This window comes from Ovis canadensis, chromosome 7 (genome assembly GCF_042477335.2).
Source record: "Ovis canadensis isolate MfBH-ARS-UI-01 breed Bighorn chromosome 7, ARS-UI_OviCan_v2, whole genome shotgun sequence".
Taxonomy (NCBI): domain Eukaryota; kingdom Metazoa; phylum Chordata; class Mammalia; order Artiodactyla; family Bovidae; genus Ovis; species Ovis canadensis.
In genome coordinates, this window is record NC_091251.1 from 37172501 (window position 1) to 37184355 (window position 11855).

At 45.6% G+C, this 11855-nt stretch overlaps 3 protein-coding genes across 6 annotated transcripts in view; 2 read left to right on the plus strand and 1 right to left on the minus strand.

The window, feature by feature from the left end:
• Window positions 1-1761, plus strand: part of PIP4P1 (phosphatidylinositol-4,5-bisphosphate 4-phosphatase 1) — a 4017-nt gene extending 2256 nt beyond the window's left edge. For both annotated transcript variants that reach the window (XM_069595827.1, XM_069595826.1), the window contains exons 5-7: window positions 204-256; window positions 354-444; window positions 923-1761. In XM_069595827.1, the coding sequence (XP_069451928.1) occupies window positions 204-256; window positions 354-444; window positions 923-1066 (288 nt within the window). In that variant the 3' untranslated portion in view covers window positions 1067-1761. The remainder of the gene's footprint in view (window positions 1-203; window positions 257-353; window positions 445-922) is intronic.
• Window positions 1762-1842: 81 nt separating this feature from the next.
• Window positions 1843-4496, minus strand: APEX1 (apurinic/apyrimidinic endodeoxyribonuclease 1). Of its 3 annotated transcripts, none has more exons than XM_069595822.1 (5): window positions 4333-4496; window positions 3904-4029; window positions 3483-3670; window positions 2793-2985; window positions 1843-2646 (listed from the first exon to the last, which is right to left on the minus strand). In XM_069595822.1, the coding sequence occupies exons 2-5, from the start codon at window positions 3959-3961 to the stop codon at window positions 2129-2131; spliced, it is 957 nt and encodes a 318-aa protein (XP_069451923.1). In that variant the 5' UTR covers window positions 3962-4029; window positions 4333-4496; the 3' UTR covers window positions 1843-2128. The 3 variants fall into 3 exon arrangements, with proteins under 3 accessions (XP_069451923.1, XP_069451925.1, XP_069451924.1); XM_069595824.1 differs by having other exon boundaries at window positions 4321-4414; XM_069595823.1 differs by having other exon boundaries at window positions 4263-4399.
• A 16-nt stretch (window positions 4497-4512) lies between these two features.
• OSGEP (O-sialoglycoprotein endopeptidase) lies at window positions 4513-11292 on the plus strand. Its single transcript, XM_069595821.1, has 11 exons — window positions 4513-5050; window positions 6448-6567; window positions 6748-6923; window positions 9136-9231; window positions 9362-9411; window positions 9557-9635; window positions 10205-10270; window positions 10363-10453; window positions 10678-10753; window positions 10854-10952; window positions 11104-11292. The coding sequence occupies exons 1-11, from the start codon at window positions 4936-4938 to the stop codon at window positions 11141-11143; spliced, it is 1008 nt and encodes a 335-aa protein (XP_069451922.1). The 5' UTR covers window positions 4513-4935; the 3' UTR covers window positions 11144-11292.
• Window positions 11293-11855: the final 563 nt, after the last annotated feature.

Genomic DNA, 11855 nt, shown 5'->3' on the forward strand with positions numbered 1-11855 from the left:
GTGAGAAGTATTAGGAGGCTGGGGGTAGGGAGGGGCAGGAGTGGAAATGTAGTCATGAATGTATTTCTGAGTTATGATAATGAATCCTGAAATGGTCTGTTCTATGAGGAACCATTTCCCCACCTCCCAATGCCCCAGGGCTCTCATTGAAAAAGACCCTGCTTCTACTATTAATTGGTTTCTGCCTTTTCCTTTCTCCCTAGTGGACAGAGTTCACAGACCGAACCTTGGCCCGTTGCCCTCACTGCAGGAAAGTGTGAGTGATTAGGGAGCAGCATCCTTGAGCTGGGTAATGAATAGGGTAAAATCTACAAGGCCATTCCAAGTATCCATTTCTGTTTGCCTCCCCACAGGTCATCTATTGGGCGCAGATATCCGCGAAAGAGATGTATCTGTTGCTTCTTGCTTGGCTTACTCTTGGCAGTCACTGCCACCGGCCTTGCTGTGAGTAGACCTTGATCCAGCCCCTTTCATTCTGCAGCCTCATCTTCTAAGGCTAAGATTGGGGAAATAGCTATCCTAAAAAGAAGTGAAACTGAAGGGGGTTTTGTTTGTCTTGTTTCAACAAACAAGATGACTTAAATTTGAAGGAGACTGATAAAGTCTTCAGTGTTACTATTAGAGTTAAAAACAGCTATCTTCTTTATGTGGAGGATAGAACAAAGAAGTGACTTAGATTCAGTTGCTATTAGGAAGTTGTCAGACATGAAGAAAAACTGACAGGTGTCTGGGATTGTTTGAGTATCTTCCTGCCGAGCAGAAGGGAGTTGGACAACTGGGCCTTTTAAAACATCCCTGAAGGTGGCCACATGTGGATAGGAGACAGAAACTGAAGCTTGAGTTGTTTGTTACTGTTACTAAGCTTCCTGGAAAGTTGTGAGAGATCAACAGTAACCCCATTGTTCTTCTTCATCTTCTTCAGTTTGGCACATGGAAGCATGCACGGCGATATGGAGGCATCTATGCAGCCTGGGCATTTGTCATCCTGTTGGCAGTGCTGTGTTTGGGCCGGGCTCTCTATTGGGCCTGTATGAAGGTCAGCCACCCTGTCCAGAACTTCTCCTGAGCCCCACGACGACCCACAGACTGTGCCTGGCCCCTTCCTGGTGGGGACAGTGACACTATAAAGGGAGCCGTGGTAAAAGGCTCCCTGGGCTTCTATAAGGGGAGCCAAGCAGCTGCCTTCCTTTTCCCTGGGGAGAGGTAGGAAGGAACCAGGCCCTCACCTAGGTTTGGAGGGATAGGTAAGACCACTGCTGGCCATGTTTTCCAACAGTTGCTGTGTTTAGGGTGAAGTAGGCGAGAAGTTGCCCCTAAACCTGGGTCCAAAAAGGCAGTTCTAGCCTTGTCCTTCCTATATGCTCCCTGAGAGCCATTCCTGTCCCTTACACATTCCAGGGCAGGGTTGGGGTGGGTAGCCCTGGGGGGGTTTCCCTCCCTCTTGTGCACCATTAGGACCTTGCTGCTGCTATTGCACTTCACCAGGGGCTGGCTCTGGTCTCAGCACCCTCAGTCTCCTCTCCCCCCGATTCTGTGTCCTGTGGGGGTGGGGTCAGCTGCTGCTCTGTACAGAACCACAGGAACTGATGTATATAACTATTTAATGTGGGGTATGGTCCCCTAGTCCTGTATTTCCCATAATTCCTCCTTTTCAACCTTACGCCCCAGTTGCAGTTATTTAACTGGGCTGGATAGGGTTGCTGTCATGGGAGAGGTTAGGGAGTCATCCTGTGCTTGTAAATAAATAAGGTCATGACTCTATTCTTTTCCAGTTGTTAATCTGTGTGTATGAAAGGATGAGGGGAATTTGTAACCCCATGAAGGGATAAAATACAGCACCACTAAAGCTGAAACTATGGCTCTTTATTTTCACAGGGACAGTTCAAAGGAAGTATCAGTAGCTTTTGTTTAATGTAAAAAAAGAAAAAGAAAAAAGCACCACCCCTACACAAACACCCTCCTTGAGAACTTACATCCGTTATTAGAAGCCTGGTTAAAGGATTCAGTTTAGAAGGGAAATACAATGCAGATTTCTCTAGATAGCAGTTATTAAAGAAGTTTGGGGTAAGAATTTTAAAGCTAGCTTGGTGGGCTTATTTCCCAGGCTCATCGTGATTTGGAAGAGGTGTCACAGAGCTAGGTATAGGGTAATGGGACAGTGGTCACTGCCCAGAGCCTTGGAACGGATTTTACTGTCACACAATGCAGGCAACAGAGACTGAGATAACAAAAAATAATCAAGGCGCCAACCAACGTTTTTGGATCGCGCATTCATCATATAGGTCCAAAAGGTGTAGGCATAGGCCGTGTTGGGGTAGAGGTGCCGGAAGCTGTCAGTGAGTGGCACAGCCTGCAGCAGTTCCCCGAAGCCCTGCCGCTCTTGTGGAGTGAAGCCAGCATTCTTTTTATTTCCCTTTGGGTTGCGAAGGTCAATTTCTTCATGAGCCACGTTGAGGTCCCCACATAGCACAAGGGGCTTGCGGGATGCCAAACCCTTCAGGAATTTGCGAAAGGCTTCATCCCAGCGCTGGCGATACTCCAGGCGCACCAGACCTCGGCCTGCATTAGGCACATAGGCTGTCACCAGCACAAACGCATCATATTCAGCCACAATCACTCGGCCTTCCTGATCATGTTCTTCCTCACCTACAGAAATGATGGAACAATCAGCAAAAAGAAGTTTTAAGAAAAGGGAAAGGAGAGAATAAAAGAATCAAGAATCGGGGCTGGACTGGGATACCAGCAATTTAGTTTGGAAGCACTGGGCTTTTAGAAAATCAGTGGGGTCTCACCGATGCCATAGGAGACTTTGAGTGGGCACTGGCGGGAGAGGAGGCCCACACCACTGTACCCTTCCTTGTCTGAAGGAGCTGACCAGTACTGATGGGGTAATCCAGACAGTTCTTGAAGTTCAACTGGTAGTTTGTTCTCCGAACATTTGGTCTCTTGGAGGCACAGGATGTCTGGGGCTTCTTCCTTTATCCACTGTAAGTGAAATTAAATGTAGAAAAAGTATTATCAATTCAGCAGCCATTTACTGAAAAATCTATATGCAAAGTACTAGAAATATACAGATGAGACACAGTCTCTGTAGAAATAACATCTAGCAGCATAATATTAAAACTTAAGGGCAGAAAGGCAAGAACAGTGTGACATGCAACACGGAGGAATTGTTTTCCCCAAAAGGCCCTGAATAGCCAGCTAAGATTTTTAAGCGGTAGTTATTTAAATGTTGGCTATGCAAGAAATAAAATGGAGCAAGTCCAGTAAGGAGGTTTTCCCAACATGCCAGGAAAGAGATGAGGACATTATAAATAAGAAAATGGCACTGGAAATGTTGAAATGGCATTTGAAAAATAACAAGGTTTTTCGGGTGAAAACCTAGTACCTTTCCCACAAGAAAACTATCGTGCTAGGGACTAAGATGGAAAAAGATGATTAAACCCTAAGATCAGCCTCTGCACCCCCTTAATTCCACTCACATCTAAACCTTTCTTCTTAATCCAGGCTCGAAGCCCATCCACATTCCACGAGCAGATCTTGAGTGTGGCTGATTTGCCACTGGGTGAGGTTTTCTGATCTGGGGGGTCTTCATACAGAACTGCGCCCTCTCCTACTGCCTCTTTTTCGTTCTTTTTCGCTCCTGCCTTACTCTTCTTCGCCTCTGGCTCTATAAAATAAGTAATACATAATGGGATATAAGTTGGCGGTATCCAACTTTGATCCAGAGTAAACTATAGACCCACTAAGAGCCTGCAGCTGCCGCGACTTCTTCATAAATGAGAATACTGTCGGTGTCGGTCTGGACTTTCCGTTCAACGGTCCGTACTTCCCGTTCAGCTAGGTAATTATAGACATCCCCATCGCCGCCTCTGGGGAGAGGGGCCCATTTCATTCTCTTACCAGTCTTGGGCTCTTCCGCGTCTTCGACCACCGCTCCCTTTTTCCCACGTTTCGGCATCACTGTAATGTAGGCCCTTCTGCACCAGTTCCACTTCGCCCACTGAAGCAGTATTTTGATCGCGTTGCCTACAAGTGCAAAGAAGTCGTGAAACCAGCTAGAGCAGAAGACTCCACCCTCAACGCCCACGTACCAAGTACCGCCTTTGAAACTGTATTATCTCTGAATTCTTTCCCCGCCTCCGTGCACCATCAGCCTTTCAGCCCCTCACCCCGCAGACTAGATCATTTCATCGTGTCTTATACACTTCTCGCGAGATCCGCCCTCCGGCCAAATGAGGGACTTAATTGAGAGTCCCGACCTAGCCTTGCGAATCAGACGTCCAGAGAAGCTGCTAAGATGGGCAAAACAACACAAACCCTTCAGCTGACCTGCTTCGGCCCCTGTCTGCCTCCTCCTTAACCCAGCACAAAGAATGGAGCACGCCGTGCCCCACGTGGGTAACTGGCGTGGTCACGTGATTTGAGATGCTCATCCAGGGGTGGAGGAATACGGGTCATTGGTCTAGTTGTACCACGTGACTCAAAAGCTTCCCGCCCTTCTGGACTCCGGGACACTGAAGGCCCCACCCTCCATTCTTGGACTGTTTATCAATATGCCGGATTCACAACTCTTTCTGCCACCCTGACTAGAGATCCCAAAGCTGTGTAAGAGAGAACAAAATCAGTGGAAAAGGCTGGGCTGGACTATCGGAGAGAAGCAGAGGAACGGATAGGAATTTAAGGAGCAGACGCCGGCTCAGCGTTCCCGGCAGTTAAGCGAACAGGCCCTCGAAGGGGTCTTGATGGGTCGTCGTAACGACAGAGATTGGGACCGGCGCTGGCGCGCTACGTACGGGAATATTTTGGTAGTTGTTGTTCTGGTTGGCGCGGCTGCTTAGCAGCCACTGGCTCATCCTCCTACTCTGCGACCTGGAGTCTGCTTCCCAGCGCGGACTGGTGAGGGCTCCTTGGCTCCAGTGCTAGCTCGGAGCCATGCCGGCGGTGCTGGGTTTGGAAGGCAGCGCCAACAAGATTGGCGTGGGAGTGGTACGGGATGGCAAAGTACTGGCGAACCCGCGGCGGACTTACGTCACGCCTCCCGGCACAGGTGAGGATTTGCGGATTTGTAACTCGTGGCGCAATTTTCCGCACAGCATCCCCTGCCGTCTTTCTAAACGTTGGTGAAGAGTGCGCATTGTGTCTCATAATTTTTGATCCTAGTTTCTGAGATTATGTAACGGTAAAAGGGCTTCCCAGTTGGCTCAGTGGTAAAGAATCTGCCTGCAGTACAGGAGACTTGAGTTCGATCCGTGGGTCGAGATCCTCTGGGGAACGGAATGGCAACCCACCCCAGTATTCTTGCCTGGAGAATCCTATTGACGGAGGAGTCTAATGGATTACAGTCCATGAGTTGGACAAGACTAAGCACGCACACACATTATCCCGAAGCTGATGGGTAGAAAAGTTACAGGCACTTGAAACTGGATCTTCTGAGTTGTTCAGCCTATACTGACCACCTTTTATGTGCTAATTATCGGCTGCCCTTAGAATATTCGGTAGTTGTTTTTGGACTTCTGTACCTTGTTCTTAAAATGGGAATGATATTACCTGCGTCATTTGGTCTGGAGAGTTAAAGTATCGGATACATTGACAACTTTCCGTAAATGTTATTTCTAAGCTCTGTTGTCTTTGCTACCTTTCCCCCAAACACCTCCTTCCATAGGAGAGGGCAGCAGGCTTGTGTATACCTGAAAAGCCTCCCTGAACAGGTGATGTTGTAACAGGTTACTCGTTAGAAATGGATATATATGTTTAGCACTCAAGCTTCTCGGCATTTGGCACCAAGCTGCAAAGTCGCTTCAGTCGTGTCCGACTCTGCGTGACCCCATAGACGGCAGCCCACCCCCCCGTCCCTGGGATTCTGCAGGCAAGAACACTGGAGTGGGTTGCCATTTCCTTCTCCAATGCATGAAAGTGAAAAGCGAAAGTGAAGTCGCTCAGTCGTATCCGACTCTTAGTGACCCCATGGACTGCAGCCTACCAGGCTCCTCCGTCCGGAGGATTTTCCAGGCAAGAGTACTGCAGTGGGGTGCCATTGCCTTCATTGGCACCAAGAATGTGAAGATAAAACAGGCAGTGCTTTGAGATGCTCATGGTTAAGCTGGGAAAAGTACCGATTAACTATAATGCTGTAATTGTTACATGTTACATATAGTATGTTAATATAAATGATATTACCATGCACAGTGTTTGTAGAGTCACAGGGCAGCACCAAAAAGTATGAGATAGGTATCATTGAGTCCTGAATAGGAGTTAGTTATGAAGAAGGGCATTTCTCAGAGCTGTTTAGCTTAGCTGAACAGGCTGAAAAGACTATATCTGAAGACAGGATGTTTGAGGAAAAGGGAGGGGACTCTTCCTACCCTACTGAAATGTCTGTTTTGACTTCTAGGTGCCTTTCTGTAGGAAAATTCTTAGGATCTCTGACTTGTGTCCGTCTCCTAGGATTCCTTCCAGGTGATACTGCTAGGCACCACCGAGCTGTTATCCTGGACCTGCTGCAGGAGGCACTAACAGAGGCTGGATTAACCTCTGAGGATATTGATTGCATCGCATACACCAAAGGTATAGCTAGAAGTGTGCACAGCAGTGGAAGAATATACCTGGAACCCAGCTAGGTCAAAATAGTCTGCACCTCACCTTTGAAACCACCACTACATCCGCTGTACCTTCACATCCCCCGCTTCCCTCAACTCTGTTTTTCCCAATCTCTATAGGTTTCTAAGCCCTATTCTGTCCCCATAGGTCCTGGCATGGGTGCCCCACTGGTTTCTGTGGCTGTTGTGGCCCGTACTGTGGCCCAGTTATGGAATAAGCCATTGCTGGGTGTTAACCACTGTATAGGTCACATTGAGATGGGCCGCCTCATCACTGGAGCCACCAACCCAACTGTGCTGTATGTCAGTGGAGGAAATACACAGGTATTTAGAATTCTTCACGGTTCTTTTTTTTTTTTTTCCCCTCAGATTTTTGGGTATTTTTAATAACTGAAACAAAACAGATCTAAAACCACAGCTTCTAGAAGAACCATCTGTTCTTGCTGGTTTTGTATCTTTCCTCAAACTTGACCTTGACCTCTTGTTGGGATGCACATTTAAGAGCAGGGTATCTGAAGACATTCTCCTTGGCCACAGTTTTTTCCAAGGGGATACCTACAGAGTACCTTGTGGGCTTGAAGTGGTATACTTCAAGTTACAAACTTTCACAAAAGACTTGCTCTCTGACCTGGCAGTTTTCTTCTTGCCCATGGTAGCTTTCACTTTGTACCTTGCTAGCAAGGTAGCAAGATCATAGGTGTTCATGATGACTGGCCAGGGGCATCACCACCTCCCAGGTTTCATGAACTTGCCCATTTTGACAGAAGCCATTCAGGACTACAGCAGAAAAGTTCCACCAGTCCTTCTTAATTTCTGAGGCACTGTGCTAGCAACTTTCACTTTCTGCCTGAGTGGTAGGAAAACTGGGCTCATCTGAAGCTAAAAAGTGATACACTGGAACATTGGATGACCTTTATACGTGGCTATCGAGATGAGGAATTTCCAGCTTAGAGAAGGAAAAAATAGTAAGGATTGAAGTGTTTAAAATAAGGATTTTTATTTTCATTATTTTGAAGCTTATTTTTCCTATGAATGTTAGCAATTAAAATTAAGGGGCACTTGGCAGTCCAGTGGTTAAGACTCTGCTTTCAGTGCCAGGGGCACGGGTTCTATCCCTTGTCAGGGGACTGAGATCCTACATGCCTCAAGGTGCAGCCAGAAAAATTTTTTTTAAAAAAAGAAGAAACTAAAGGGTACTATCTCATTTGTTTCTTTACAACATTTGTTTTGTTTTAGTTACTGATGGTAAATATATAGGTTTGTTTTTTTTAAGAGTGAAAACGTAAGTAATTTAAATAACATTTTATGAATGGTGGAAGATGTTTTAAATTTATAGATGAAGCCAGAGTTGTTTGGGATACCTTACAAGATCTTTTTAAGTTGAGATTGGAGAACTCTAGCCTTCCTTTTCCACCTAACACCCGATGGGATTATTGTCCAGACTGATTCCTCTCTCCTGAAAGGATTATATTCTAAAAGTTCATTTTGTGAAATAGTTATTAAAGATGAAGCATGCATTTCTATGAAAATGACGTGAGAACTTTAATGGGTAGAGAACAAGTAATTGGTTGAGGCCTGAAGGATATTTATTGTACAAGGTTAGAAACTTAGGGTGTGGAAAGTAACAGTGGAAGCTTACAAGATTTACTTGAGATGAGCAGTGATGGAATTTTCTCTTTTCCTCTTTCCCTTTAAAGCCTGCTTAGGTGTGAAAAACAAGATGATTGACTACAGAATTTTTCTTTATGCTTTTGTTTCCAACCTTTTATCAGTAGAGTAAGGGCTACATCAGAATGGAAGAAAATCCCTAGCAGCACCAGAAAGGGAAAGGGACTTAACGATCCTTTGGAAGTACTGTCAGAAGTCTGGAGCTTAAGTGTCAGTGGGTGATGAATACTCTCTGTGCTAGAAGTTGGTCCCATATGAAGAGTGGACAGAAGTCGGTTGCCAGTGCTGAGCTGGATGAGCAATTAGTCTGACCCAATATGGAATTTTGGGGTTTTGTTTTTGTTGTTATTGCTGCACCAAGTGGCTTGTGGGATCTTAGTTCTCCTGCCAGGGACTGAATGCATTTGCAACCAGGTTCAGGGAATTCCCTGGGATTTTTGATTTTTTTTTTTTTTAACTCTACCTTAGTGGTTTCCAAATATTACCACCCTCATAGGATAATGTTGAAGAACTCTGGTTCCCTGCCTCCAAGAAGGAAAGCTTTCCCTAGTCCACACTGTCTTGACTGCTTTTAAAGGAATATCAGCAACCTCCAAGCTAGAAAAATGTATCCAAAATGGTAATTTACTTCTCTCCCCTCCTAGGTTACCGTCTTTAGACTAGAAATCTATTCTAGGAATCTTTAGGGTGTATATAGACTTCACAGAAGTGCTATTCAAAAGTACCTGTTGAGGGATTGGGAAAGTACTTTATTTCCATTGGTTATTGAAGTTCTAGTGGCCACATTGATCCTCTGCTATGTTCTTCCCCAAGCCAAATGCTCCTCTTTACAGACTTGAGGTTTCATGGACATCCTCATCACCCTTAGGTGATTGCGTATTCAGAACATCGTTACCGCATCTTTGGGGAAACCATCGATATTGCTGTGGGTAATTGTCTGGATCGTTTTGCTCGAGTGCTGAAGGTGAGTCATTGAGGCTACAGAGAATATAAGTTGTGAATGAATTTTGGGAGAGCTATGGAAAAGGAAAGGGAAGATAAATTAGCTTCTTTTGCTTCATAGATACCTGCCTTCATCCTGTTTTTCCTTCTAGATTTCCAATGACCCAAGTCCAGGCTACAACATTGAGCAAATGGCAAAGCGGTAAGGGGAATAAGGCAGAAGGAGGCTGACTGGTGGGGTGCCAAGGATTTCCCTGTGTATGTATTAATGAGCTTTGGGAGGGCTTTGGAGGGTGAGCAGCCAGCTGACTACAGGCTTAGTGCCTCATATACTCACTCCCACATAGAGGCAAGAAGCTAGTTGAGCTGCCATACACTGTAAAGGGGATGGACGTCTCATTCTCTGGGATCTTGTCTTTTATTGAGGTGAGTGTGGGGAGGTGAGGAGATGGGCACTTTCATGCTTTTTAGTGAAGTGTGCGAGTTTTGCTCAGTGTAGTATTTTCTGTAGTATATAGCATAGTACTGGCCTATGTTAGATGCTGAATAAATTCATCTAGCAAATACCTATTGAACATCTTTTGTGTACCAAGTGCTGTTCGAGGTAATAGTGATACTAGATGGAGCAAAACAAAAATCTGCCTACTTGGAGCATGCATTTCATGGGGCATGGAAGGAGGGAGGGAGACAGAAAAAGAAACAGACAAAGAAATGGGAAAAAAATAAAAAGGGTCAGACGGGGACAAGTCTGGAGAAAAATTTACCAGGGTGAGACAGAAGGTGAGAGGCCAGGCATTCATGATTATTGAATCTTGAAAGAAGGCTGCTGGTTTTATATATATAGATATAGCTCAGTGCCAGTGAAGAGCAAGATAATACGATATACTGGTATGGGTGAATTGTGGTAAAATATAGCAATCCTCCAAGTGTGCTAGTTTTTTGCTCACATGTCACCCCCAGTTCACTGTTTTATCTGTTTGCCCCTGTAACTACAGGACATAGCTCAGCGCATGCTGGCCACTGGAGAGTGTACTCCCGAGGATCTGTGCTTCTCCCTGCAGGTAATGAAGTGAAGAGCTGGGATAGAAAGGTGGAGCTGACAGAACTAAACTGGGATCGCCTCTGATGTTTTCAACTTGTCTGTCCCCCACAGGAAACTGTGTTTGCAATGCTGGTCGAGATCACAGAGCGGGCCATGGCACACTGTGGCTCCCAGGAGGCCCTCATTGTGGGAGGTGTAGGATGTATGTATCATTGAACTGACCTTCGCTTTTGTATTTTGGGGCATGTGCATCTTGCTCCTGATACTCTTAATCTCTAAGGGTTTGGGGAAATTACTTATTTTGTTTCTGTCCTATGCTTCCCAGTCCTTGCCCCTACTTCATTTTCCTAAGTCAGTGCACATGAGGTGTATAGCTAGACTGGAGAAATGGCTAAAAATAAGCTAATCGTACCCCTGCCTCTGTAGGTAATGTGAGGTTACAGGAAATGATGGAGACCATGTGCCAGGAACGTGGAGCTCGGCTTTATGCCACAGATGAAAGGTAAAGGCCCTCCCACCCACACATACTTTTTGTCCCTCCCTCCAGTTGCTGTGATTTTCTACCCTTAGATCATGAATTGCATATGTCTTTTCCTTCCCAGATTCTGCATTGACAATGGAGCCATGATAGCCCAGGCTGGGTGGGAGATGTTTCAGGCTGGACACAGGACCCCTCTCAGTGAATCTGGGATCACACAGAGGTAAGTGGCCCCTGGGAGGAGGTAGACAGCATTATATGGGAGGTAGGCAAAAATCCAATAGGAAGAGGACCCAGAATCATGAGGGCAAAGAAGAATGGAATAAGGGTTAACTGTCCACCAAGTTTTTCCTTTTTTTTTCTTTTTTAAACAGGTATCGGACAGATGAAGTAGAAGTGACCTGGAGGGACTAACAAAGTTAACAGGATTGGAGTATTTGGTGCCCTGAGTGGAGCCCAAGGGACCCTAGGCCTTAATCTCTGTCCTGACAAGGCTTTGGACTCCCTTGTCTCATCATTTGAACCTCAAGAATTGACTCAGTATTAAAATATTTTTGGTTTTATATGTTGGCAATTGACTTGTGTTCTGGAAGAATATACATTTGGCAGTGGTCAAATCCTTTTGATGGGTCGATGGATAAGGAGGGCAGGGGTCGGAGCAGCACCCTGGCGGACTGCAGGTAGCCTTGGGAGCTGCTGCTCTGGAGCTAAAGTTGAGGAGAATCTCTGAGATATTCTAACCTTCCCTTAGGAATGCATTATCATTGGTACTATTTTAGCATCAGGTCTTGTGTTAATTGCTTTACATTCATCACCGTGTTTAAATTCTTTGAAGTGTAGGTACTCAGGATTTCCCTGAAAACAGCCTGAAGCCAGATATAATTTCATACTAATTGATAACTCAAAAGTAAAACTGTCCCTCCTGCATACACTTAAGCCTACAGACATTTCCATTGGCAGACCAGAGGGAGGCCCTGGGTACGTGTCCTGCCACAACCACCAGAATTAACCTCATCATGCACTTTTATTTATAGCAGTCACCATAAGAAGTGTGACTATCAAGTCACCTCTCTTTTAAACTCTAATAACCATTACTCTCCATTCCCTTTTTTGTCCCTGTCCACCC

Coding starts and splice junctions, on each gene's coding strand:
- APEX1 (XM_069595822.1), bottom strand. CDS start 3,961: ATGCCGAAACGTGGGAAAAAGGGAGCGGTGGTCGAAGACGCGGAAGAG. Junction 3,671..3,903: donor CGCGGAAGAGCCCAAGACTG/GTAAGAGAATGA, acceptor CTTATTTTATAG/AGCCAGAGGCGAAGAAGAGT. Junction 2,986..3,482: donor TTAAGAAGAAAGGTTTAGAT/GTGAGTGGAATT, acceptor TTTCACTTACAG/TGGATAAAGGAAGAAGCCCC.
- OSGEP (XM_069595821.1), top strand. CDS start 4,936: ATGCCGGCGGTGCTGGGTTTGGAAGGCAGCGCCAACAAGATTGGCGTG. Junction 6,924..9,135: donor TCAGTGGAGGAAATACACAG/GTATTTAGAATT, acceptor CATCACCCTTAG/GTGATTGCGTATTCAGAACA. Junction 9,232..9,361: donor GTTTTGCTCGAGTGCTGAAG/GTGAGTCATTGA, acceptor TTTTCCTTCTAG/ATTTCCAATGACCCAAGTCC.